The following is a 27750-nucleotide window of genomic DNA, read 5'->3' as shown; positions in this document are numbered from 1 at the left end:
TCTCATTTACCTGAGCTGATTCACAGCGGTGGCTAATAAACTTAAAAACTATTGAACTTAATGTAAAATACAGTGAAATATAGAATATTACAGGTGAACAATACTATCTGGTAATGCTAATAATATCTGCTTAAACTTAGTCCCTTCAGAGCTGTCTTCGTGACATAGATTCACCCAGGGGGAAACCTTCCTCAGAGACTTTTGTCCATATTGACATTACAGCACCACACAGTTGCTGCACATCCATGATGGGAATCTCATGTTCCGTCACATCCCAGAGGTGCTCTGTTGTTGAAATCTGGTGACTGTGGAGGCCATTTAAGTGCAGTGAACTCAGTGTCATGTTCAAGATACCAGTTTGAGATGATTTGAGCTTTGTGACATTGAGTGTTATCCTGTTGGAAGCAGACATCAAAAATGGACATACTGTGGTCATAAAAGGATGGACATGGTCAGCAACAATACTCAGACTGGTGTTTAAATGATGCTCAGTTGGTACTAAGGGGCCCAAAGTGTGCAGAGAAAACACCCGTCACACCATTACCACCAGGAGCCTGAATCTTTGATACAAGGCAGGAATGAGCTCGTGCTTTCAGCTTTTTAAACGCCAAATTCTGATCATACCATTACAAATGTTGCAGCAGAAATCCAGAACGTTTTTTCCAGTTCTGGCAATCTCATGTAACTTGCAGCCTTGGGTTCCTGCCCTTACTTGACATGAGTGGCACCCCAGCATGGTCTTCTGCTGCTGTAAGCCATCTGCTTCAGTGTTCAGAGATGCTCTTGTGCACACACTGGTTGTAAATCAGTGGTTATGGTTGTTTTCATATCAGCTCAAAAGCAGTCTGGCTATTCTCCTCTGACCTCAAGTCATTTCTACGTTTAAAAAAAAAAAAAAAAAAAAACTACTACTCACTGATTTTGATTTTTAAAACCACTTTCTATAAACCCTAGAAATTACTTTGGGAAAAATCCCAGTAGATAATCAGCTTCTGAATACTCAGTCCAGCCTGTCTGGCATCACAGATTGCACATTTCAAGTCACTTTTAAAAAAAAAAAAAAAAAAAAAAAAATCACCTTTTAGCTCCATTCTGATGCTTGGTTTGATTTTGAGCAGGTATGTTGACCATGTCTACATGCCTAAAGGCACTGAGTTGCTGCCATGTGATTGGCCGATTAGATATTTGCCTTAATGACTAGTTGAACAGGTGTACCTAACCACTGGCTGTTGATTATTACATAATTGTTTGCAATAAAGATTCTTTTAACAAGGACATTAAACCAAAGGTCACTTCGACCCATCTGAACAGGTCAATATTCCTTTATGTAAAGATATTACTTTCCCTTTACTTCTAAAAACCTTACATGAAATCTTTCACTGCAGACAGGTATTAAAAAATATTTCTAGATAAATAGTGGCGCACAGGACAAAGCAACAGTCACTTATCATTTATTAGTTTTTCCATTTTATATACTTTACATACAAACTTTACAATGGAAAACTCACTTTAATGATCCCCCCACCCCTTAACTGAAAATCTACCACTGGAGCCCTTTCTCTTTCACAGCCAAGTATTAATCAAATCTAGTTGGCAGAGGAGAAAGCTCAAGCATCAGCAAACTGCAAAATGAACCATTTAAGACAAGTGTGAAAATTATACTGCTGTTTCAGCAGACAGATAGCAGATCCCGTGGGCGAGTTTCACACCTGGCTGACAGGTAAAACGGCTGTACAGGACAAGAGATTAACTAAACCAGCATCAGTTTCAATATAGAAAACAAAACAACACTTTATGATCGACAGAGTTTACAGACTCTCCGAGAACAACAGTATTATATTCATAGGGTTGAGTGGCATGCTTCTTCCTCTATGTAGCATGAAGATGAGTTTTTTTTTTTCCCCCCCCCCAGCATCTGCCACAACAAATCCATTACAACTCATGCACATTATGAATGCACAGTTTCAAAACATCACATTGGCAGGCAGCTACTGAGTAACAACCACAGATCCTCAGTTAACCGGTTAAACACTCCTATGAGTGACAGTGCTTTTTAAAAGAAAAAAAAAAAAAAAAAAATTCATAAAAGCAAATTATAGCTTTGACTTAAAAACACATTCAATGAAGAGCTTGTGAGGGAGGAAGGGTATGAATTTCGGCTCCAAACCACGTCAACTGAACTAAACAGTGTTGAAACCATTGCCATTTTCACATTTGGTGACAGGATTCAACAACCTCAGTGATCCCAAGAGCGCCTCGCTGAAACGCAGCTGAAAATACATGTACTGGTATGCAACGCTGAAACAAAGCATTAAGGGATGACATGAGTGAATTTGCCCGTCAGGTCTGGTGAAATGAGCAGTTTCATATTAGTGGAGGAACAGAAGATTTCGGATTCTTCATCATTTCAACCAAAAAGAAAACAACAAAACAAAAAAAAAACAAAAAACAAAGCAACGCAAAAAGCCTAACACATTTTGGTCCCGTGGTGTACTACTCTCAGGAAGTGTCGATTTAAACATTCGTGCTTTCAAACAGGAACGAAACAAACTGTGGTAAATTTGACATTTTAACTACGCAAAGTTAGAAAGACAAACATTTCAACAATATTAGATAAACATAGAATTTAACTTAACTAAAAATGGTACAATATCAGCTTTTTAGTCAGCTTAGTTTACTGAAGGGTTTCTGTGCTTGCGTTATGGATCTGGTAGAGCAAAAACCAAGACGCTTTACTGTGAGTGTGAGGCTACATCTCTGGAATTTGAAAAACAACAAGGTCAACGTGCCATCTCTAGCTGTGTTTGAAATTATAAGCTAAAATGATAAGGCAAGGAACAAAAAGGCAATGGCTGAAAAACATGTTAATGAACACATGAAAGCTTTTATTGCTTTCCAAATGTCTACTACTAGAACAGAAATTCAAAAGGACCTCTTTGACGTTTGCTTTGTTGGCCTGTGGCAACAATTTAATTCAGGGCTTGGCAAAACCTTAAAAAGCTACAACTGTTCACCCTTCATGTGTACACACACACACGGTGCTTCAGATCAATTTTGTCAGAAACACACTACCTAAAAAGGCATCCATCTCCAAGTATGTGGTGGAGCGACCGAAAATACCACGATGTGAAAACGAAAGGCAAACTCTCAAACAGCACTTCACATCCTGCATAAAGATGTTTCACCTAAGCCAACGACTATACCATTTCTCCATGTCACATCTGGGAAAGCAGGATGTAGCGGTAGTTACGACACTAGATGCGGGCTACCCTCATTTCACAGCTCAGCCTTCAGATACAGATGCCGATTTCAGGCATGCGGGTAAAATTCATGTAATGGCCACTGGATTTAAAAAAAAAAAAAAAAAAAAAAAAAGGGGGGGGGGGGAGGTGGGTTAAGAAGGTCTCAAGGAGTCATCTCTTCCTTCCTCCTAGGAAGGAATAGTGGGATCAGAGAAGGGGTTCCACTTATGTGTTACTGAATGAAAGAGATTACAGATCACTCCTTGGCCTTCGACGTGCTGAATCCAGTAGAGCCAAAACATCTAAGGGGGGGGGGGGGGGGGGGCACAGACATCCGCTGTGCTTCCACACAAATCCTAAAAAGAGCCCAGATTGGTAACGTGATATAAAAATCACCATGAAAGTTTTCTCATGAAGGTAGCAAACACGTTTAAACTATGTCAACTCGCTCTGTCCGTCATTGTTGCAGGATGTTTCTTCAAAGGCTACGGCCCATAATGATGACGTCTTTAGGAAAGCCCTCCATTTTGGCCACTTCAAAGCATCCCAGCTTACTATAGAAGTCCAACATTCGCTTATCAGTCTGTCGAACCTTACAGAACGAGCCGTGGGATCCTGAGAGAGAAAGGACACAGAAAAGAGAACCAAAGTTCACTACCCTTGGTTTATTTACAGTAAATCTAAAAGGGGTAAAGAAGCCTTTATGATAAAAAACAGTCATCTAGGCTTCTAATCTTGTCGTTTTGGACTTTGGCCTCATGCACACATTACATGTAGATAAGTGAACCTTTGTTTTCCACTTTACTAAAACTTGAAAAATAAACTTAATGAATCAATACTTCTATGGAGTGGTTATGAGGCAGGGGGCTAAAGACACGATTGGCTGCTACCTACCGTTGGCCTTAAGAGAAGATAACAGACAGCCCATCATGCTTTTGGCCACACTGGGGTCAGTGACTTTGGCGTGAACGTCAACCTTGATGAGAGAGGGAAAGTTGGAGAGGAAAGAGTCCGGCAGACCCTCCTCCTCTTCATGGAAACTCAGTATCATCTTCTACAATAATGAAAGAGTGCTTTAGTAATCTTAATAAAAGGACGCACAATAATAACGCTCAATATTACGATAGAAAGAAATGGATTATAAGCATACCTCAGCCTCTGTGAGGTCCTTATCACAGTCAGGTTTGTGGTATTTCTCTTGCATGAAGGGAATCCAGCTCAATTTGCATTTCTTGATAAAGGGTTTAACATCTACGGTGCCGAGAGCATAACCACAGATCCCTTCATCATCCTCCAACACAAACCCATAGTCCGAACTGAGTGTCAGGAGACCTCCTACTAACCTGTGAACACAGATTAAAGCCTTAATAAGGGGAATGGGGAAATGTGTGGACTGCAAACAAATGCATGTGCCTTTTCTTACCTGTCTCCTATGAGGTCAGGATCGTCATCAGAGAATGGTACATCCTCCGTGCCTTCACAGTACATCTCTTTACATATTTTATAGACTGCAGTCTGCATAATGAGACCGATAACAGCTGTTAATGAAACCGTTGCGTTCACACCAAGTTTAGCAACTTTAACTCTACTTGAATAAGTGACTCATAAGTTATATGGATTCTGCGAATTACTCAGCTTGCAGTTTACATTAATATTGGTCCAGACTTTTGTAGCTTTTCACTACAATCAATATAAAGACAAAAATCCATTTATAATAAATCCCACATTTTTTTATTTTATTTTTAAATTTAAACATCCCCTGTGAATGCAATGTTACAGTCTCATTTTTTGTTTCATTTGTTTTAATGTGTTCAACGCATGTCGGCAATACGCAGCTTCATGGTCATCAAAATTTGAAAAAGTGCTGAAGGCCTGGCAAAAACTGCTTATAGGGTGGGGTTTTTTTTTTGCTAGATAATGTAATAAAGACTCAGAGGAACTAAATAAGTGACGAAATACAAAATATGGTCACATATTAGTTAGAAGGGATTTTCCAGAAGTAAATCAGTTTCATACAAAACATGTGGATGTCCAAGACAGACATGTTGCAGCTTCATCATTTTGTCACTTATGTGAAATGAGGGGAAGATGACAGGATACTTATACAAATATCTGAGGTCTGGTGACAAACTGTTTTGTGACATTTAATGAGCAAACCTAATCAATTAACAAGTAAACGTGCCAAAGCTAAAGAAATTCCTTCAAGACAAGACAATTTTGCCGTGCTTGACAACTGTTATAAAAAGGACTACAGGAGTGTGGCTTAAGAAAAAAAACAAAAAAAACACACAAAACAAACAAAAACAACAAGTATCTCACCTCATCTTTGGGAAAGTACGGCCTTATGGTATAGATTTTTGAGGATGGCAATGAAGGTGGAGGTTGGTAGAAAAGATCGTTTGCCCCATCTATTGGCAACAATCGCTGTGGATATCAAAATAAGGAGGGTCAGTTTCACAGGGAAAAGGTGTCGTGCTAGTCTGGCTGACTGCCTCACTGTGTGTTTGCCAAGTTGAACCACTATCAACCCAAAAGGAACTAAAGACAGAAAAGTGCTTTGGAGTCTGAAGACAACTTGAGTATATAAACTGTTGTTCCTTGTTGACCTGACAGTGGACAACAAGAGCAAACCTCACTTCTTTCTCATTTTCGCTAAAGAAACACAGCACCAACTACAAACAGACATTTGCAAACATAACAAAAAGAAAAAAAAAAAGGCTCGCGTTTTGGTCTGACTAAGGTTTTACTGGCTGAAGGAGATGCTCCTTTCCCTTTTGTAAGGCATCGCAATACTTCGCTGCGCAGGACCCTCCTGTTGAGAAAAATAATGATGCTAGCGCAGAAAGACCGAGAGAACTCCAAGCAACAAAAAACCAAAACGGGGAATTAAATGATTGCCAACTGAGTCACTCAACAGCATTTTGGTTGCCATTGGGAGTCTGGGCTGGAAACACCACTTTAGACTGGACTGATGTGTTTAATCATGGAATTCTCTCATCGCGTACATGCTTGCGTTCTCGCTGGCGCTGCGATGCTTGCGCGTGCGCTCGCAAAGGGCTGGCTTTGAGCGCTGTGCTTTCCTGCAAAGAAATGATATGTCATGAAAATAAAACCTAACCATACTCGCTTGCGCTGCATGCGCCAGGGAAAAGCAGCATCTCCTTCAGCAGTTGCTGAAAGAAACCAAAATTGATCAGAAGCAGCAACACAATCAGAAGATGCCACGCCAAACACTGGCTTTAAGTTTGTTTGTCTTTTTCCCCTCCCAGCATGGAATTCAGGTCACCCACTCCCCTCACAGATATTGCCAATATCCCAAAGTAATGCCAGGGCACAAACATATTTGGAGATCAAGTGGAGGGGATGGAGCCTGGATGTCGTGAGCATAACTCACTGCAATCAGCTCACCTTTGACAGACCAAACCCCTTCATACCTATGCACATAATACCATCGTCGCCTTTGCTCACAGCACTCTTTTTTTCTCTCTCTCTCTTTTTTTTTTTCCATTTGATTGCTGTAAATTCGGTGCATTAGATACCTGGAACTCTCCTGCTAGACCTCCCCTAAAGGCCCATGGCTCTTGGTCTCCTCTAAGGAACTGTGCTGAGGACTGACTACGACACCCTGTTAGGAGCAGAGCCAAGCGGACATTGTTACCACAGGATGGGGCTCTCTGATACAGATGAAGGGAGTGGGGAGATGAGAATGAAGGGGGTCATATATCTAATAGCAAAATATTTATGAATTTTTATTTTTTTTAATCATTAAAACATAAAAGGACCCAATTTGGAATTATATGTAGAGAATATATTTTACAATCAAATGGGGCTCAAGCATCTAAAGCTTATATATGCTAGAAGGAATCTGGTGCAAGATGCACATTACTTTTACAAAAAACTGCTCTGCACCTTTGTAAATGCAAAACGTTACCCAAAAGCTCCATGTGACATGGTGTCCACGTGGCAAGTTATTTGATGCAGGTCTTTCATTTTCAGTGTTTCAGGAGGGTAATTCTCATTTGAGAAGCTGACAGACTTCATGACCAATACAGAGGGGGGGGGGGGCGGGGGGGATAAAAAAAATAAAATCCGTCTATGGGCTACCAAAGTAAGCTTTAGCTGCCGTCACCCCACTGATATTAGCACCTTGTGTGAAGTCACATTCTCATTTTATCTGCCTTGTCACATGACGGGGGGGGGGGGGGGTAGCACAAGTCATTAAAAACCAGGAAGACGAGAGGCAGCATGATCAGCATTTCCAGACTTAAAGGACCTCTCAGCTTATTATTAAAACCCAATCAATATAAAGACAAATGAGCAAGCTTCTGATTCAAGTTGCTAATAAAAACCAACCCCTGGTTGACAAGAAGCCCTGTCATGTGACCAGACAAATGCAGCGCGCGTGCAGGACACCTAACAGTGCTTTACATGTAAATCTCTCCCTGATACCTAAAACATTTCCTTTGATGAACTGACAACACAGCATACAGATGCAGCCACAGGAAGGAACTGGGAACCTGGATATCCAGATTAAAAACCACAAAGGGTACCGCAAAAGACTAGCCGATTATGTAGTGCAACGGCACCGATCCAGCACTGTGACATTTATGCAGAATAACATGGAACATTTGTTCTTTTGTCTTTCTGCCCCCCCCCCCCCCCCCTTTTTTTTTTTTTTTTTTTTAGGGTGAGTCCACTCAAATATTACATATTAAATATAAATAAAACCAAGTGTAAGGTCCCTTGAGTGAGTGCATCTGGCTGGTCTGAGCCAATTCTACAGGCCTACTGACAGAAACAAAAAAACAAGTTAGAGAGATGCTGCCAAAGAGAAATTTGGGAGTTAACACTTAGTATTCAGACTTTAAAATCGCTGCGCAAAATGTGACTTCATCCAGAGGGCAGCTTGCTTTCCTCCAAATCTTTCCTTTACTTTTAAATTTTTAGCTTTAAAATAAAACTACAAAGATCAATTTGATACATGAACATAAGAGACAACGCCTGCATATGCATACATCGGCCACTGTCGATCCAATAGCAGTAGAAACTTGTACTGTGGATTCTTCCATCTGTACATAGTGAAGGGAGAAAACAGTAGAAAATAGTTATTAGTAAGTGTTCTCAGTGCAATAACCAGGGAGGTTGTGACTAAGTGCCGGCTGCACAGCTTCCACTAGGGGGGAAAATATGGGGACTGATGAAATGAATGCTGATAGCAAAAGCAGAAGTCAATATTTGGGAACTTCATGCAGGTAACTATATTTATGGGGCTTTAACTTCTTTGGTGAGGCTTGAGCGTTTAAGACCATTTACTGAAGCATCAAGCCGGCAGTGTGGACTTTTAATGTGGATTTGCCAGTGTGGGTATGCTGCCTGCTGTGTACTGTGGGCCAGAGACCTCAGCTTTACCATATAGCCAGACAGGACAGAAACCTGTGAATGAAACTGGGTTACAGGGAGTAACCTACAGGCCATGCTGGTGCTTCAGACTAACAAACAAACACTCCATGAAAAGATGGAGATGTCATGAGAAGACTCCATGTCACTCATGCTGTATCACAGGACATCACCTGAAAGACTAATTTAAGAGAGAGATGAAAGTGGGAGGGAAAGAAAGAATATCCTCTTTTACAATGTGATGCATTCTCCTCTGATACAGAGTGAGCACATGATTCAGTAGCTTAAAAGTCCAACAACCTTCTTGTAATATATGCATGCGATTCATATTAAGGACAATTTAGATATTTCTGATTCCTTGTTTATGCACCAGAATGGCCTTCCACAGTGAGTCAGTCAACTTGCTCTCCAAGCTCGCGTGCGCGCTAGGGCATGGAGGAAGGGAGGGGGGTTGGGATTTCCCCTGTGCCCATCCCCACAGACGGAGAAATGGAAGCAAGTGTCTGTGTGGGAACGCAGCAGTGATGTTACTGGATACACAGCAAGCAGCAGTAACCCTGCTGGGACATTTTCTCCACAGATACTCAGTTTAGACAAACATGGAGCAAATTGTGGAATAAAAAGGGAGCACAGCAGCAGTGCAAGCAGCATTCAGTCAGATTAGAAAAAAGAAGGAAAAAAAAATCAACAAATTAAAGCGCAATTAATAGATTTATATCCATTTAAATGTGATGCATTTGACCTAACCCATTTCTAAACTAATCAAATAACCTGCTACCAATTTCAGCTGGGGATATTTGCCAAAAACTAATCCTACATTAACTGATGCAGAAGATTAGAAATATTACTGTTATTCAGATTGTTGTCTCATATCATTCTTAAAAATAACATAGTCCAGGTCTAGAATGGAAACCATGCAGCTAAATGAGCCATCATTACACTGTTTGTTCTTTCATTATTTTTTTTTTATTTTTTTTTTAAAAATGATGTGCTTTAGTAATTTGTATGCAACTGTGTTCCTGAGAATGGTAAAGGATTACAACACTTGAATGGACTCTACGCTAAACTACTGCTCTCTAAGAATAAGGACCCCGTGGTTCCCTTTATACATACCGAGCCACTGGACAAAAGACTTGACCATAGAAATGATGCTCTTGATGTCCCAGAGGTAAGAGTAGAGGTCATACAGGATGGTGCGGTTAGCTGTATTAGATAGCCGTGTGAACATCTGGATGACTGAGCAGCACATCTCCTCAAACTTTTCTGCCCGTGACTGCCATTCGGTCACCTGTGTTCAACACAATGTTTGAAAAAGATAAATACTGGTGGAAAACGCAAGCATTAAACCACTTAAGAGTTGTGGTAGCAGGAAGAAACCCCCCCCCCCCCCCCCCAAAAAAAACAAAAAAAAAAACCCCCACTCATGTCACTTATGACATATCATATACAAGTGTCCCAATAGGCCATGAGTGTTGAAATTATTTACAACTGTACTTTTCCACTGTGACGTGTGAATATGTAACTAAAAGCAAAACAAGCTGCATAGAAAGGGAAGCCATAGTTTACACAAAAAGCACAGCACTAAACTGTAGTCCAAGCACACCATTTGCCGTCATAACCACACCACCCAATGGGCAGTATGGGTACTACACAGCCACCATTTTGTTTTCTGCACCATGAACAGCATGGTTAGTTGATAACAGACTAGCCATCTAATGGACCTCCTTCTCTGAACACACTCCATGTGCGTGTTTCAGTAAAATCACCCACCTTTTCAGATTCTCTCCTCTTGCAGTTGACACTAACGACGCTGCTGTTGGCTCTTAGCCAGTTGAACTCCTTTAACATTTGCATGGCCTTGGGTCCATGTTCGTAAGGCAGATAAAAGAGCTCTGCCAGCAAGCACAGGTCCTCCAGGGTAAGAGGCTCTGCTGTGAACAGTGCCTTTTCGTTGGGCCCTGGTACAAACACTTCCTGTGGACCCAAATCAGCAATGAGACTTTGCAAGCATTTTAATTTGGTTTTTGCCTTCAAATGCAGATATAAAGGAGAAATGACTCACTAATGTTTGCAGCACCTGTTTGAGCTGATCATCTGTCTGCATAGGGGCGATATCATTACCAGAGTCCTCTTGAATTGACTCCTCAGGAGATTTGGACTCTGCCAGACTCTCTTTGTCTGTATCCATAGGTTTGAGGTCCTCGGCCATCTTGTCAGCTAAAATAGGACCTGCATGCTTCTCTTCTGGGTCGACTTCGGCTTCTGGCTCTGCCTCATCTTGCTTCTCAACCACCATCTCCATGGGCTCCTCATCTGAATCCTTCTTTTCCACCTCCACCTGCACATGCCCAGTAAAAAGTTAAAGTACCTGTAGATAGTCTGGTACAATCCTCTGTCTGGATTGTACCAGACTATAAAGAGAGGACAATTACTTTCATTATTAGCCCTTTAATCAATGACCCAATGGTTATTTTACTGGGTGATGAGCTGCATGAACAGAAAACAAGTACTTTTAGCAATTGAGTTAAGGTCACACAAGTGCTACAACTGTGTCATAATGCAAACTCCACCTCCTCTTCCTCCTGAGGTCTTTTTGCCAAAGGAAGTGAGATTGGATCCAGGCACAGAGCAGGCATTGCTGGAGACATGATGGGCTGCTGGAACACAGTTGTGACCGTTGTTGAGGAGCAAAGAGAGGGAGCAGTCATGGATGACACATCTATGCCCGTGCCTTTGGCACCACTCTGAGGCACCTGCCGGCCTGTGAGAACAGAGTGTCAGTGCATACGGTATGGTTTTTAGGCATTTCAGGTGATGCTGCTAAAAACTATTAACAAAAAAAATTAATGGAGATTAAACTTACTGTTGTATTGGTGAGGCACACCAAACTCCCCAAGCCATTCTGTGAGAGCCAGTTTTAGAGCAAGTTGTGGGCTATAGAGCATGTCTGTCTCAAGTTCTTCATCACTGCCTTCATTCTCCAACTTAATCTGGATAGAAACGGTGCTGTCCTCACCATCAGCTGGTAAAGGGGCAAGGCGGGGAGAGAAAAAAACAGAAGTACATCCATTAATAATCTGGATTTCAGTGCAAGATGACAGTAACTTCATACTGAGAGTATACTGCATCAACACAAAATAAGCATTATACTGATAATGACACTTTTGGAAACTTTAAAATCCTTGTAACTAAAGATTGTGTACCTACCCATGACTTCAGACTTTGATATGAGGAGCTGAGGCCTAAACTTAAAAGGTGTTTAAGAAATCCAATGCTCAGGATTCTTTTCACTCCATGTGCGCTTGTATAAGCATTACTTAGCTTAAATAGATGTATAGTATATTAAAACCAGACTGCGGAAATGTTTTCCTAGTTTCGATAAACCTTACATCGGGTGTTACATTTCCCCAGCTAACTATAAGTACACCCCCACCCAAATTTTCAAAACCCTGTGTGTTTTATTTTTGTTAAATTACCCCTTTGCCTCAAAGGCATAAAGGGTTTTGATAAAATTATTTGATACTGATCTTCATTTTTCCCCTCCTTCCTTATTGCTTAATGAAGTACATTTTACCCACTCATTTCAAGCTGGATCTTTTCTGTCTGTGGTATGCTTTGAAATTTGCAGAATAACTAAACAAACAAAAGAAAGAAGTCTCTGTTGCTTACTCATGACCACATCCTTGCGCACACCGTTCATATTAGACTTGTACCAGGTGGCCAAAGTGTGGATTGCTACAAAGTTGGATTCAAACTCGCAGTTTGGATTGGTGAGGACTCCCTTCAGTCTGGGGATGAGCTCTGTGGAGCGGCCCTTGTAGGGACCCAAGAAAAGTCTCTTCTGGTCATAATCATTGGCATGAATATTGTCCCAGATTACTGGGGCTCTTCTCAGGATTTTTGACACCTCTTCAATAGACTCCACTGTGATGTCTTTGGAAACCACTTTGGGGCCTACAGAAAAGTCAACATATCCAAATAATTATTCTTTTTAAGTCTTCAACATAGACATGTATGAATAGGTTTGCAATTTCAAGGAAAACTGTTAGACTTGCCTGTCCATAGCACATCAATGTCAGGCAGGAGCTTCTCCCCTACTGTGTGGAGGTAAGGGGACTGAGGGACACTTGGGTAGCAAAATGTTCCACAGTACTCTGAATTTGACGGTGAGAAAAATAAGTGAGCAAGTAGCGCAAACACACACAAAATGAGCAAATAAGGCAGGTACAAAAAACAAGGAAAACAAGTTACCTGTGGGACAGAAGAGGAAGGTTTCAGGCTCGCCAAGATATTGGTAGATTTCATTGGTGATAGAAACCTGAGCGTGTGCAAAAGAACTGAACACTTCTTTATCAGCAGGGCACATGTTGTGGTCAATATCATCAAAAAGTAAGGCAAAGGACTTGCAGCCAAAGTGTGAAACCTGAAAGGGAAGAAATGACATAGTAAAATACAGAAAACTGCTGTAGATATCCATCAAGAAGGATTTCAATGTGTTCTTCATAAAAATGCTGCAATACCTGATCAAGTTTCCTCTTGAGTGCAGAAACCTCTTTTTGGTTGGAGAAGGTAATATCTAATCCAGGGGAAATGGCATAGATGAACTCTATCCCATGCTCATTAGCAGCACTGATTAAAGTCATGAGTTGCTCTAGGAGACAGGAGAAAGACAAAAGTGTAAATTATTGTGCATTTATAATTAATATGCAATTGGCTCACTTTAAAAGTATCATACAATCATTCCCCCGTCTCCCCAACGACATTCTTGGTAATCACCTGCTTCCTCCACTGAATACAGCTCCCTCCAGAACATTCTGTGTTTGCAGTCATCTTTGGGTGCGTAAAGGTATGTATTCAGTCCCCATTTCTGCTGCCTGTGAAAATCATTTTTTTCATACTCATTAAAACAATCCGAGTTACCCTGCTATAATGCTGTCAACATGCAGTCTTAAATGATCCACAGTACCTCCTGAACAGCTCTTTCCTCTGTTCCATTGTCCATGGCCGCCCATAAAAGCCTGCGTTAGAAAACACGACATTCAGTTTCCACGCACCCTGCAGTCCTAATGTGCGTTTCCTGCATGCACAGCGAGCTGCTTAGTCGCTTCGACAGTTTGCCCCTTGGTGCCGACGTGCTTGAATCTGCTTAATACTGAGCTTCTGAATTACTCAGGAATGTGCCCAAATAAAGACGTCCCTTTTAAATTCATGAAGTGTAGCACTGTGTTCATCATGTACAGACAGACAGCGGAATTACTGCAGCATTTCGACGCCTAGCTTCTGATTGTATGCGATTAACTAGATCGTGTTGTATATACACGTAAGCCTATGAAATTTTAAAGGGTAATTTTTTTTATTAACCAGCATATTTGCATTTTAAGATACAAATTTATTATTTATTTATATATGTGACGATACCAAACTACATACATAATCTTTCTCCAACATTACCTTCCACGACTCCGCTTATAAATTTTCTGAGGCCCGTCGTTTCGACTCCGATCACAGTCTCTTCCACCGGGCCAGGGACCTCTGCACAAGGCTCTCCGGAGACTGGGCTGGTGCTCGGCTCACCATCCACTTGAGGAGTCTCTATCGTATTTTCTTTTTGAACCATTTTTCGACGTTTCGCTCGATACAAAAGTCACGAAATTTGCGACGAACCCAGGGAATATTTTCAAATGTAGGTCAGCAGGCGAATGCTGCCAGGCAAACCTGGTGGAAATAAACCGCGTCACTCTGAGCCTAATGTTAGCTAACGCAAGGAATCTATCGAGTTTTCGAAACAAAGACCCTGACTGGTTTTACAAGCTGTGATATAAATTACTATCAGGTGATACAAATCATCATTTAGTTTGGCTAATATGTAAACAAAAACCAAACACTCGCTCGTGGCTGTCCGTGCATTTTCTCTTCTTTATGGGTGGATTTGACCTACTTTACGTCGTTTCTTCCTGTTTACACCAAGTGCGCATGCTCACGAAACCAGTTCAAACCAGTCACAACTAGATGTACGTGACAAAACACCGCAAAGATTTTACACAGTTAAAGATATAGCCTACACCTCAGTTCACGGCATGATAGGATTAGCCTCCTTTGTAACCAGTTGTGGGCAAAATGTACATCAAAATTATAACGACATCCGTTTTTTTTACTCAATACACTTAATAGTAGTCAGATATGTAGCAATAATGAAGCTAAATAACAGATTGGTTTATGCGTGTTTACCCACAACATCATCAATCTCTCTCATTTATCAATGAGCGGGGATACAAAGTGTGCACGTATTTATCAAATACACAAGAGGGTGGCAATTATTCGCTCTGTTGGTCGACTGCGTTGAACATCTCGCCGGCTGTGTAATATCTTTAAATTCCAGCCCATATTAGGAATGCAGCTAAGCTCCAACACCACTTTCAAACAGGGGAGGTGCTGCTCATCTGTTTATGATCTGTGTCAGCAAAATGCGCATGCTTTGTTCCAAATCGTCAAGATAATCCAGTTATACTTTTCCACAGTACACAGCGTGCTTTACTACAATGACTACAAAACAGGGTTGCGAGTTTTCACAATATCCAGGGGGTGAGTCCAAAGATTAGGTCAACTAGTCAGGACAAAAAAATAAATTCAATGGCCCTGAATAGATTTGTACATGTTTTTTACACAGTCATTGATGCTAGCCAAGAAAAGTTAATGAAAGAATTGCATAAAGAGTAAAAAAAAAAAAAAGAGTATCAAAAGGAATATAACAAATGATTAAAATAGTGGGTAGCTGTTATATCAAGATCCCTCTCCTATCAGCATTTATAATAAATAGCAATAAAACAAACAAGTAGCTAACAATAAACAAATCTAAAAATGCCAACTATACACATATTAAAGCTTTATACAGATGTGCAAGGTTGCTTTGAGGTATTGCACTTGTGTTGTGTGGTGGTGGTGTTTATGTGTGAGAGGTGCTGATGTGTGTGTTCAGTACAGCTGATGGCTTGTGGAAAAAAACTGGAACAGTGTGTTAGTGTGTGTTAGTCCTGGTTTGGCTGGACCTGTAGCATCTCCCTGAGGGCAGTGGTCAAACAGGTGGATGTAGGATGGGTGGAGTCTCTGCAGTAGTTAAATGCATATCTTGAAGACCTTAGTGCCATATTATCCTAATAAAGCACTTTGCTCTCAGGCTGCAGGCCTACATGTGGTTCCTGGAGTTTCTAAAAGTAGAACAGGAGGCACAGCTTTCAGCTATGGAAGCTCATTTCCACCACTGAAGAAAAATTTCCATCCGTAGTCAAGATTTCAGGTTATCGCAGTAGTTCGACTTACTCCGTTCTCTGAGAAAATAACTTGATATTTGAAGTAAGTTAGTTGAAATTTGGAATTATGGATGGGGTTCAAAGTATTACGTTTTGGTTCAGTGGTGGAAACAAACTTTCATATTTAGCTATCAGGCCCCTCTCCAGTGGAATCAGCTCCCAGTTCAGATTTAGGAGGCAGACACCCTCTGTACCCTTTAAATGTGGCTAAAACCTTTGTTTTTGATAAAGCTTACAGTTTGGGCTGGATCAGGTTAGGGTGCCATAGGCTTAGTATGCTGTAGCCCTTGCTATGATGCGCTGTCACAGCACTTCGTGACAGTGCAGACTCATTAAATTGTTTGGGTTCTCTCCCCAATACAGTAAGATCTTTAACTTATGGTATAAAGTGACCTAAAAATGTAACTGAATAGAAAACTTTGCAGCACACACATTAAAAATATGACAAAATCCATGCAACAGGCTTGTGGCAGTGTGACACCTAATATTAAACATGGCTCTTTTTCATTGGGGTAGTGCAGAAAGCTATGACAGGGAGAGAATTTCACCTTTTTAGAAAACACAATGATTACCACAGCAGGAAATGCTGGTTAAATCTCAAGTTTAACCAATGACATTAATAAGCACATTTAGCTGAACAGTTCTGGGGTTCTTTCATTTAGATCGTGGCTCAAAGAGTTGGCAGTTCGTCTTGTAACCGGCTCGAACCGTCTCGGTCATTGTGTCCTTGGGCAAGACACTTCACGTACCGCCTACTGGTGATGGCCAGAGGGGCCGATGGCGCGATATGGCAGCCTCGCTTCTGTCAGTCTGCCCCAGGGCAGCTGTGGCTACAACCGTAGCTTGCCTCCACCAGTGTGTGAATGTGAGAGTGAATGAATAGTGGAATTGTACAGCGCTTTGAGGGCCCCAAAAAGCGCTATATTAATACAATCCATTATTATTTATACCAGCCCACTGGGACGCTTAGCAGAAATGAGCCACTGCTATTGTACTCAACTCTTTTCTTCTTCAGAATTACAAAACTTGAATTGATGAATTCACTCGGACCCTGAAACCAAAGCACCAAGTCTGAACCATCACATATTCCATGAAATTAACAATTACATCACAGAAAAATTATAAATTCAAATTTAATTAAAAACAGTGAGAGAAAAAAAACAAAACTATTTTTCTTTTTTATTGAGGTCTGTAATACATTACAATGTAATACATCCTCCTCCCAATAATTAGGGAGCGCCATTCTACTTATTCCACCCTTTTAAAAACATTTCCCTCTCCATTCAATTCAAGTTCAATTGTACATTTAAATAAACTTTAAAAATTATTGTTGTATTTATTCCATTATTCAATTTTTTTGCCTCCTTTTGCTTTTTTCATTATAAATCTTCACTTCAATAGAAGGTGTTAGCTTGCAGAAACAACATTACAAAAAGAACAAAAAACAAATCCCTAATGCAACAGCTAAACTGTAAACAGTGTTGCAGGTGAGGAGCCATCGTCAGCTCTGAGGTAAATATCTGCTGCGTCCTGCTGCAGGCCTCTCGTTACCTCTTCTGATTCTGCTGGGCCTGCCTCAGTAAAGTGTCGAAGTCTAGTGCATGATACTTGCCTTTTGCAGGCGTTGGCTCGTACTCTCTACTCGAATCTGAAATGATTATAGAGACGGAATTGCATTAAAAATAAGAAGAGGAAAAAAAAAAAAATCAAAGAGTTATGCAGAAACTTTTTTTGCATCTGGAAATTTAAAAGCATACCTAAGTCAGCATAGTTGCTCTGGCAGAACTGTCTCCTTCCACCGAAACAGAGATCAAACGGCAACTCGTCAGGCTTGCGCAGTTTACTTCCATTCTCAATCGCTGTGAAAGCATCCCTGGTGTTGTAATAAGTCACAAAGCCGTAGTTGTCCCTGTGGCAGATGACCAAAAGTTTAATTCCTCCTCATTTTTAGTTTGAGCAGAGAGGGCAGCAACAGGACTCGCACATAGCTTCAAGGTGTAACTTGCTTTTAAAAGAGCCACCTGGTGGTGATGCCAGGAAGCTCCAGTTATGAACAAGCCTGAATTTGCTTTAGCACTGTAGCTTGGCCTAAGAGGTCATAGACAAGACCAAGAAGGTTCAAAGACAGTGCAACTTTCTCATTTACAAAACCTTCCCAAAAGCTCTATGCTAAGAAAAAGTGGTGATGTAAGATGTTTGCATGTATAATACGAGGAGCTTACTTACCCATGGTCTCTAAAGTGCAGGGTACATTCTTCGATCTCGCCAAAACAGGAGAAGCGCTCTTTTAGTTCTTTTTGGGTCATCGTTCCCCGGATTTTACCAACGTAAACAACGCGGCGCTCCTCCTGGAAGAGAGTCCATCAGTTTTACATCATAACTACTGGAATCATTTCACTTAATTATACCTAGAATAATTAACTTACAATGGCTTTCTCCTTGCGTCTCTTCACCTCTTCCGCATTTGGCTTTGGAGCATGACCATAGCTGGGCCGATATGAGGGACTGAAGAAGAAAAGATGAAGCCTTTACTCGTCATTTCAAGGTTTCTCAAAGTATATGTAGGGCACAAATGAAACAGCTACCAAGAGAAGTCACAGTACTGTACCTGTACAATTGTCTGCCTTTACTCCACTGATCCCGTCTTTGAGGGGACCGAGATCGTGACCTGGAGCGACTCCAAGAGCCAGAACGAGAAGAAGAATAGGAATACCTTCTCCTTCTGGGAGGAGAGCGGGACACAGAAGGCTGATAGGAGGAACGGGACGAGGAGCTGGAACTGCTCTGGTGACGATACCTAAAAATCAAAAAGAAGGAAAAGGGAAATCATTACACATCAGTGAAGAGGTTTAATGCATCTGAATCAAACACATGTTTTGGGACAAACCTTTTCTTTGTTGGAGAGTGTGATCTAGACCGAGATCTAGAAGAATCGGAGTCTGACTCTGAACAGCTGGACATTGGACTGGGAGAATGATGTGATCTTTTTCTAGACCGACCTCTGGGCCTCTCTTCAGAACTACATCTGGGGCTGGGTGTGCGAGAAGCAGCATGGCGACGGTATGACCTTCCCAACGGACCTCTCCTCGGGCTCCTTTCCTTCAATTCAGTCTCTGGCCGAGTAGGAGAAGCATCTGGAGTCTCCATAACAGAGCTTTCGTCCAACCTATTTGCCTTGGGCTCCAGGGGCTTCACTGGACAAACTTGTGTTTTGGTTAAAACCGCCTGATTTATGGTAGATTGGAGAGATGATGCCAGGGCAGCTGGGGTTGTTTGTGTAGTGGTTGGAGTATGTTGCCTGATGGGTTTAATGGTGATAAAGGACTGCTGTTTAATATTCCAACGCTTGCCTGGCTCTGCAGTGGGAGTGCCTTTGTTGGGAAGGCAATAGTCATGATCCATGCACGCCAAATCGGGGGCTACAGTGGCAGCAGCGAGCGTGGGTTTGCTACGTGGCCTGACTGAGGGCAGAGGCCGAGCTTCTATCTGGATAACTTTGGAGGGGCTCGACTTGGAGGCTTCGGAGGCTTTGCTCTTCCCAAGCAGTGCCACAGCTGCCAGGGGTTTCCACATTTGATGAGGAGGAGTAGCTGGAGGTGTCAGAGCTGAAGCAGAGGGAAATATCATGAGTACTTCAGACTTCTGTATACACTGACATAAATGAAGCATTTGAGCAGACAAAACATCTCTAAATTAATCAAGTCAAAATGCTCATTTACCTGCAGTGCTTGAGATGTCACTAGCTTTTACACGTTCCACAACAGACTTCTCTGGAACCAGTTCGACACTGCTGAGCAAGCACAGGCGTATGTTAGTATATCAGCGGTAAACAGCGTAGGTCAAACCTCGGTGGTCTTCAGCCCAACCCGAGATGGCCCTTAGTGCTGCCAGGCACTGGCAGGATTTGCGGTAGGTCTTGGCATGAGGTGGGCTTGGACCACCTCCTCACATACACAATCTGTCACACAAATCAAACGGTTTTCACTCTCACAGACAGTTACTCACTCACACAGAGCAGCGTCAGGGCTGTAGGGTAACTCACCTCGAGTTTCCTACAGCTGCTGCTCTACCAGAGACCTCCGACACACATTGCTCCTCTTTGGCTGAAGGGGGAAGGAATAGAAAAGTTAGTGCATCGGTGCACAAAGTGAGGTTAAAAACTCTCAGTGGAAATGTTTTTAGTACAGGGCTTATTTTCCATAGGACTGAAAATAGTCAGCAGCTACATAAAGCGCATTTAAACAAAACAAAACAAAAACAAACCCAAACACTTGACATAAGTCAGGCCTTGTACATCCGCCCAAACAAAGACAGAAGGGCTCGAGTTAAATGGATTTGCAGACGGGGCAGAATTCCAGTAGCTGAGCAGACAAGTGCACAGAGCAGCTTCTCTGGCCCCTGCAGCATCCATCTCTCTTAAAGGGGAATGTTACAGTTAAAAACAGATGCCCCATTATCTTTGAATTTAAACAAACGGCTTGATTAGAAACACAAGCTTGGAATTCACCCATTTACCATAGTAACAGACCAACTACAAGGCGGTTCTTGTATGTGATTTGCAAACTAAAGGAAAGTTCATGCATGAACCCCTGTTAAGCACACATCTCCTGAAGTCAATCACAACTCCTACCCACTAATCCACTACTGCTAACCAAAGATGGGGCTGCAAGCTTGCATACTACATTGCACCATTACAAAACCAGGAAAACTGATCCTCTGACCACATTTAGCTTGGTACTTCACTATGTGACACACGGAGCTACTGGCCTAAACACCCATCTAATTATAATTCAAGGAAGTAAAATAAATCCGAGTGTGCAAAACGTTCAAACGAAACCTCTGAGATGGAGTGGATACAGAGAAAACTGAAGCATTATTAATTACCTTGGGTTTCCTCAAACTGCTCCAGTAAACTGGTCAGATCAGCAGCTTCAATACCTGTAAATAAAGGTCATTATGTGATTATAACAGAATGATGCTCATTTAAAGGCAAACTGCAGAGCTTTTTATTTTCTCTCATAGATATACTGCCAGCAATAGTGGATGCTCAAACAGTTTAATAACGTCAACATGTGTAAGTAAACCCAAATGATCAGGCTTCAGACACTTTGTTCTACTCGTGGCTCTGAATGAATTCACTGATAGTGGACATCATTAATATGGCCATCTCCACCTGGGGTGTGAGCACAGAAGCTCCACCCACCTGCTGTTCAAAGCTGTTGTTTACAAGAAGCAGCCAATCAGAAGAAAGCTGGCTTAAAGGGAGAGTGACCTTGACGATTCAGGAGTTAAAACTGCTCATTTTAAAAATCAGAGTGTGAAAGATTGAACTGAAGCCTACTTTAAGCATTATTTAGAGCTGTAGTTAAGCAGAGGCCAAAAACATGGCACTTTAAATGGGCAAAAAAGCCCCCCTTAAACTATTACATGTACTATAATGCAGTACACAAAAGCTCTTTTCACAGTAACACTCAAACTGAGCAGAACTACAGCGGTACAGAGAATAGACTGGACACAGGACAAAGGCTCAGCTGAAAACGTGACAGCCAGGAAACAGATTATTGTACGTAACAGTCCTGAAGAGCACAAATGGGTCGATTTTTAAAGTGACACTGTGCATTTTCCTGCTTTCTAACAGTAGACAATTTATAATTTCTAATATTGGATTCTTGCACATCAGCCTGTCACTGGAGCAGATTAAGCACAGTGAGTTCAAGTCAGCAAAGCTGTGGCACTGACAACAGTTTATAGCATATCAGTGAATTACTCTTGTCAAAGAAAGATAATACTTAAAAACAAAAAAGGAAAGAAGAGAAGGTATGAGAATGTTTCTACTCCTAAAAACAAACTAAAGCTTTTAAAACACAAGTTTAACTTTAAGCTCACCTATTTCACTTGTGAATGCTTCAATCAGCTCCTGTGTGGAACTCTTTGCTCTTTGGGCTTCCACTGGTGTTGTGGGTGTTTCTTTAGTTTCAGCAACAACTGGTTTTGTTTTTAGACTCTGGGAGTTCGAGAGACTAGCAGCTGGAGTGGAACACAGCTGGGTACCATCAGCTGTGGATTTGGAGGACTTGCTATCAGACGCAATGGTGATATTTAAGGAAGTGAGAGCAGTGACCTCAGGCACTTTCTGGGAAACCACAGTGGTCTTCTGGGGGACACTGGGAAGAGATCCAGTAGCAGCAGTGGGTTTTATTTCATCTGTAGTGGTTTTAAGAGTGGTCTTGGTGAGCTCTTCACACTTAGATACAGGCTGAGAGATGGGGACTCCATCTACTCCATCCATCCCTCCTGAAAGAGCAGGAGAACATTTCCCATCTACTGAAGATGCGAGCTGAGTGTTAGGAGCCCCAAAGTTTTTAGGCACATTAGGTGCTGCAAGCTGAGTAGTGATGTTTTGGGGCATGGCTGAATCTTTAACTACATTAGGGACCAGAACAGGATTTTTCTGAGGCAGACTGGGCGGTTCGGGTGTTTGTTGGGGTTTAGGAATTGAAGTAGCAGGTGAAACCTTGCTGGAAGGGGCAACCATGTAGGCAGGTGGAGCCAGCAGTGCCTCGGGGGTCGGTGGTGCACATGGTCCTCTTGGTTGCCACGCAGGTTTGACCTCCTCCACCTCCTTTTTTGCCGGCTGGGTGATGGGACGTCGAGGATCCTTGGGGCTTGGGTCAGGCAGGCAGGGAATAGGGGGAAGCTCTTTGGGAAGCTCTGGGAGGCTAGGCCACTTGGTGCTATTGTTGCGTTGCTTTTCCACTGGAGCAGGCCTTTTCTGTTGTCTAAGCCGTCTATACTCCTCTAAACTAAGTGCTTTGGGTTTGGGCTCTGGGACTGCCGGAGCCACGGGAGGGACAGCCTCACTAGCACTCAGCATCACCTCGCGAGTCACAGAGATGGGAGCAGCTGTCGGGATCTCTGAAGACACCGGAGAGAGGGAAACAGGGGGAGCTGCTAATACATTCACGAGCTCAGTGGGGGCTTGGACTGGCTGTTGTGAAGCTTCACTGGGATCCTGAGAACTCATTGTTGTGGGTGTATACCTGTCTTCACTCTTCCCAGGTTTAGCACTTAACAGCACTGTGTCCTGTCTAGAGGACAGAGATTTAACTTTAGTTTGTTGCACAGTCACTTCACTGATTACTGCTGTAGTGGAGGTCTGAGGTTGAGTTTCAGTTTGGCATAGCTCTTTTTCTTTAGGTTTTACCAGCGATGGAACTTGGGTTGAGGCAGCAGGAACTTTTGGGAGTTTTTGTTTCTTTTCTTCTTTGACAGATTTTCTTTTGGGCTCTTTGGGCAGTTCCTGTGCTGCATTTCTTATGGTGCCACTCCGAAGGACTCTTCCTTCCACAAGATAAGGATGAGACTGTTGCTTGCATTTCTTTTTCTTTTTCCTCCTGGATGGACTTTTCTCTTTAATTTCTTCCATTTGGCTCTTAACGGTCTTCTCATCTTTTACATCTAAACACACTCCTGTTATTTCTGGGGATGTGATTTTCATGGGTGCCTCGTTGACCGTTACATCGTCTTCGTCATCAACAACTATATGCTCTGAACTGTCTTCTGCTTCATCTGAAACTTTCTGCTCTTTTTCTGAAAGCTGCTCTTTAACTGGTAGATTTATGTCTGTCATGGCCAGGATGGGTTCTCCATTTTCCCCCCGGTCCACAACCTCAAGCACTATGCCTCCTTCCGGCATAATCTGTTCCCCTGCCTCATTCTCCACACATACCGACAAGCAGTAGGGTTGGATATGCCTGACCAGGTCGCCCAGGCTAATCGAGACACCGTCTTCATTTGTCTGTTCCAAGGTAAGAGGATGTAGGAAGGACAGAGCCTCCCAGTCTAACAGGTCAGCGTCAGGACATGAGTCAAGCCCAACTGGGCTCAGCGTGAGGGAGCTGTCTTCCTCTTCCTCCCCATCACTCCTCTGCATAGAGTTTTTCTGTATCCTAGGGAGGCTCTGAGTATAAATGGGAACATAACTATCTGGTTAAAATCTGCCTACAGTACAAGATTATTTACATTACTATAAATAGGAAGACGCTACCTTTCCAGTTGATAAAGGCCTAGATGGTGCGTCTTTCTCTGTAGGGGAACGTGATAAACCCAGTAATTTCCTGAGCTAGAGAGTGAACAAGAAAAAAAATACTGATGTTAACTTTAACAAACTAGCAAACAGGTATGTTCAGAATAACAGAGGTTAGCAGAGTGTTCCACTCTGTCCTGTGCTCAAAGATCAGATTGGGGAATGTTGAGAGCAGAGATAATTTCAGACACATGTACAACTGCTGGGCACTAACCGGAGACTGTTCCCTGCCCCTTTGACCTGACAGCAGGTCTGAGTCAGGCAGTATGTCAAACGGAGACAGGTTCTCATCTTCTACATTGTCAAGAATCTCCGTCAAGGCTGTTAGCAGCGTGGCTTCGTTGTCATCATCTAGGACTTTGGACTATATAAAGGATCAAAACAAACAATTAGGTCAGAGTCTGGGACATTAGGTAGTGTAATATACAGAGCTTACAATACTGTATAACTCCTTGAAGTTGATGAAAACGTAATACTACACAATGTGAAGTTAGTCTTGCCTCTATTGTCGGTGTGTCCTCAAAGAAGGACAGATTTAAGCAGCTTTGAAGGGCCTCCAGAGTTTCTCCGGAGCTCAGCTCATCAGTCTAAAGAGGGGGAGAGCAAACAAATGTCAAATCTGAAATAAGCAGTCAAATCAATAACTAACTGTTGCTTTAAAAAGAAAGAAAGAAACAAACCCATAAATGCACAAGTGAAAAAAAGAACTTCCACATTCCTCCAAACCTTTCAAGGCGAGGCACCATTGCAGTGTCACTAATGGACCACTGGGCTGCCTCACCATCACGAGTGGACTTGTGTCATTTCAAAAAACCACATAAAGAACAGTGTGCACAAAAGGTAAACAGAGAAACAGGTCAAGAAATCTCATTCATTCATTTTCATGGCCGTGGCTCAAGTGAGGCATTTATAAACAAGAGCCTGAAAAGGAAACCTCAGCGGGCAAAGGAGGGCACATGTTTTTAATTCCAACTTGCAGGAGGAGGAAAAACAAAATAGCAGAGGCTATTCTGTACATAAACACAACTGGATCTGCTTTACAATTAATATAAATGTATGCATCCATCCATCCATGGATGAATTAAAAAAAGAAAAGAAAAGAAAAAATCCTGAATCATTACTTAAATTATGCACATACTAGTAGCATGTTCTGTGAATACCAAGACCAGTTTGACCAGTGTAAAACGTATTAGCATGCGCTTTGATATAATGTTGGCTGACTTGGCGTAAAACTAATCTTCGGGTAATCTTCCAGAACCATAAACATGGCAATAACTTCTACAAACGGGCCCTCCTATCACTGGAAACATAACCGACAAAATTAACTTAATGTCGCCATGCAGTGGTCTAACAGAGCCCCACGTGTTTCTATCTACACATGCACACAGCGTGCAGACATGTTTGATCTTCGCCTCACCCCGTCCAACGACAGGCCACCCAAACCCACGTGTTGCACTACAACAAACCAGAAGCAGGGCCTTCAGCTCTTCTTCCACTGCTGGCTTAAATTCATGCGACTAAAAAGCAAAAATCTTCACTTTAATGCACAAATTAACACGTCAACGTGTTAACAAAACCACAGTTCGCGGACTCCGAGGGAACGGCTTGTGAGCTTTAATTTGACTGTCTCTCGTGCGCATGTGTGGGGGAATCCAACATGTGATCCCCCACTGAACCACATGTGTACACAGAGTTAAGTTTGAATGAAAACTTGCATATAACAGCAGTGCCAGTGTGAGTATGAGTACGTACAATGTTAGATATAAAACAGCATCATCATCATCATCATCATCCCTGAGCTGTTGACACTTTACTGCAGAATGATAGGGCAAAGCATGTAAACTACACAGCTAAATTAATAAAGCATCAGATCAACTGTCGAGCAAATAACTCTGTTTACAAAACACTTATTTCAGTGGTTATTATATACACACTATATTGTATTAAGTTGAAGGACTGTAAAATAATCGGGCAGGGTTAATGCGATTTTTATTGCCACGTGTGTATCTGTGGATGAAGAGCAAGACTATCGGGTAAAAAGTGCAGCAAATGAGATTAAAAGCGTAATATTGATATCATCTACACAACTGGAGGCAATATCAGGCCAACTACTGATAACACTGCACAACTGTCACGATGATATTTAACCGCTTGTTGGCTTTATGTCAGAGAAAACCTGCCTCGTTCACTTAGCCAGCCGGCCAGCCAAGCTACACTGACTCACCAGCTAGCGTTACCAAACGTCCATGAATACAAGAAAATTTAACCAGCGAGCATTATTTATCAAAACATGAGACCACGGAGTCATAAAGCTGCAACAATCACTAAATAAGATGCGCCTTTTCAGTGAGTTATAGTTGTTATGCTACAGTTGCATCCACGTGTCACTTTCTCGTGCACAGTACATCCCGTACAGATGAGCACTCTGCCCCCCAAAAGTCACCCAAACACTACTAACAGTGGACCCAGATGCTAGGAAATAAAGAATAAAACATTTTCGTTACCTCGTCTAGTGTATCCAAAGGGAAAAAGTCCATATTGCACGCTGTTAAAGTCTCCTCGCCTGTTCCCCACCGCGCCGCCATCTTGGAGGTCTACTCCCTGCCCAGACTCGTTTCAGAATGAAAAGTAATGAATCAGAGGTGCACGCAGACCGGCTGGAGACACGTGGTGCAGCATTCCCGGCAAAATGACGCAGAGGGGGTCAGGGGTTGAGCGGCCACGTTTCTTTGTAGTTCCTGTAGTTCCAAACTAGCTCGCTACCCACGTTTTCAGCCTCATGAATGAATAGTCAATAGTCAGTTGCTGATGTAGTCCAAAGTGCTACAATGTCTCTATTTGCTACAAGAGAGATTTGGTACTTATGCGTCAAAGACAACGACGAAATAACAATGCCAAACTGTTTTTCTTTTTTCAGGCAGGTTTTAATCGGCCTTGTTTTTGCCAGTGAAGAATATCAGGTTATTATCAGGTTATTATCTCAAAATTTCAGCTTACTTACTGTGTATTTTTACATTTTTTGAAATATTTAATTGAAATTTTGAGATACTAACCTAAAATGCTGACTTACTGATGCACTGTTGATTCTCTATGTGCAGTTTTTAATTACAGCCTAAACAATATGAGTTTTGAGACCGATACCAATGCCAATATCTAGTATAATTTAAATATCATATATTGGCCTATATTTTTTTTCTTTCTGACAGAAGAAACATAAACAGATTTCCCTAAACATTTGTTATGTATGGTTATTTACAAGCCTGTACTAAGATGTGGTGGTAATGTATTTGTGAATTACTTTGGATGACCTGGTTGTTGTTTGTGCCCTCTGGTGGACACACTGTGAAACAACATTGATAATATAGTTGAAGGGCAATTTTCCTGTCTCTCCTTTACTTTTAAAATTTTGATTTATAGGCCAAAGACGGTGGTATATTGGCAGAAAACTATTATTGGCCAATATATCAGTCGTGCTCTAGAATTTATGTTCCAATGGCCATAAGAATGAAGTTAATACAGATTATCCTTCAAAATAACTGCCCAAAATGACTAACCCAATCTGGGTTGGTCATATTGAGTAGCGGAAAACATTGCAGTTCAACCTGGCCTTTTGTTGAAATAATAGCTTATTATTCTTTCATTGCCTGTTTTTAATGATCTTTTTTGCTATGTTTTTTTTAAAATCAGGTTTTTAACATGGTTTACATTGCTATTAACC

At 41.9% G+C, this 27750-nt stretch overlaps 2 protein-coding genes and 1 non-coding gene across 7 annotated transcripts; all 3 read right to left on the bottom strand.

The window, feature by feature from the left end:
- Positions 1 to 1435: 1435 nt before the first annotated feature.
- oga (O-GlcNAcase) lies at positions 1436 to 14609 on the bottom strand. Of its 4 annotated transcripts, none has more exons than XM_085296933.1 (19): positions 14091 to 14609; positions 13606 to 13657; positions 13416 to 13513; positions 13160 to 13290; positions 12891 to 13062; positions 12695 to 12793; positions 12309 to 12593; positions 11503 to 11661; positions 11210 to 11400; positions 10702 to 10977; positions 10410 to 10613; positions 9753 to 9927; positions 8258 to 8311; positions 6782 to 6867; positions 5562 to 5666; positions 4666 to 4757; positions 4393 to 4585; positions 4137 to 4296; positions 1436 to 3857 (listed from the first exon to the last, which is right to left on the bottom strand). In XM_085296933.1, exons 1-19 carry the CDS (start codon positions 14254 to 14256, stop codon positions 3721 to 3723), a joined length of 2835 nt encoding a protein of 944 aa, XP_085153059.1. In that variant the 5' UTR covers positions 14257 to 14609; the 3' UTR covers positions 1436 to 3720. The 4 variants fall into 4 exon arrangements, with proteins under 4 accessions (XP_085153059.1, XP_085153060.1, XP_085153062.1 ...); XM_085296934.1 differs by having other exon boundaries at positions 10717 to 10977; XM_085296936.1 differs by lacking the exon at positions 8258 to 8311 and having other exon boundaries at positions 10717 to 10977.
- A 2445-nt stretch (positions 14610 to 17054) lies between these two features.
- On the bottom strand, positions 17055 to 26679 carry pprc1 (PPARG related coactivator 1). Of its 2 annotated transcripts, none has more exons than XM_085296931.1 (14): positions 26537 to 26679; positions 24533 to 24619; positions 24247 to 24396; positions 23994 to 24068; positions 21833 to 23906; positions 20831 to 20884; positions 19989 to 20049; positions 19666 to 19736; positions 18834 to 19551; positions 18555 to 18743; positions 18373 to 18451; positions 18173 to 18294; positions 17704 to 17855; positions 17055 to 17594 (listed from the first exon to the last, which is right to left on the bottom strand). In XM_085296931.1, exons 1-14 carry the CDS (start codon positions 26615 to 26617, stop codon positions 17494 to 17496), a joined length of 4014 nt encoding a protein of 1337 aa, XP_085153057.1. In that variant the 5' UTR covers positions 26618 to 26679; the 3' UTR covers positions 17055 to 17493. The 2 variants fall into 2 exon arrangements, with proteins under 2 accessions (XP_085153057.1, XP_085153058.1); XM_085296932.1 differs by having other exon boundaries at positions 19666 to 19733.
- On the bottom strand, positions 17940 to 18079 carry LOC146561129 (small nucleolar RNA SNORA50). The gene has a single exon (XR_014888129.1). It is a non-coding gene; the product is annotated as a small nucleolar RNA SNORA50 (small nucleolar RNA).
- Positions 26680 to 27750: the final 1071 nt, after the last annotated feature.

Source organism: Mchenga conophoros, linkage group LG13, assembly GCF_057382185.1.
Source record: "Mchenga conophoros isolate Kocher_MC1m ecotype Shallow Benthic linkage group LG13, M_conophoros_male_GT1.1, whole genome shotgun sequence".
Lineage (NCBI taxonomy): Eukaryota > Metazoa > Chordata > Actinopteri > Cichliformes > Cichlidae > Mchenga > Mchenga conophoros.
Note: the sequence above shows the minus strand (reverse complement) of the source record. Positions and strands in the feature narration are given on the sequence as shown.

What these genes read in the sequence shown, in the direction of transcription:
- oga (XM_085296933.1), bottom strand. Translation starts at nt 14,256, where the DNA reads ATGGTTCAAAAAGAAAATACGATAGAGACTCCTCAAGTGGATGGTGAG. An exon ending in GTATTCAGTGGAGGAAGCAG is followed by an intron (nt 13,291 to 13,415) that starts GTGATTACCAAG and finishes CCTGTCTCCTAG; the next exon opens with AGCAACTCATGACTTTAATC. An exon ending in CGTACTTTCCCAAAGATGAG is followed by an intron (nt 4,758 to 5,561) that starts GTGAGATACTTG and finishes CTCATTATGCAG; the next exon opens with ACTGCAGTCTATAAAATATG.
- pprc1 (XM_085296931.1), bottom strand. Translation starts at nt 26,617, where the DNA reads ATGGCGGCGCGGTGGGGAACAGGCGAGGAGACTTTAACAGCGTGCAAT. An exon ending in GGCCTTTATCAACTGGAAAG is followed by an intron (nt 23,907 to 23,993) that starts GTAGCGTCTTCC and finishes ATTTATACTCAG; the next exon opens with AGCCTCCCTAGGATACAGAA. An exon ending in CTGCACTTTAGAGACCATGG is followed by an intron (nt 17,856 to 18,172) that starts GTAAGTAAGCTC and finishes CATCTGCCACAG; the next exon opens with GGACAACTACGGCTTTGTGA.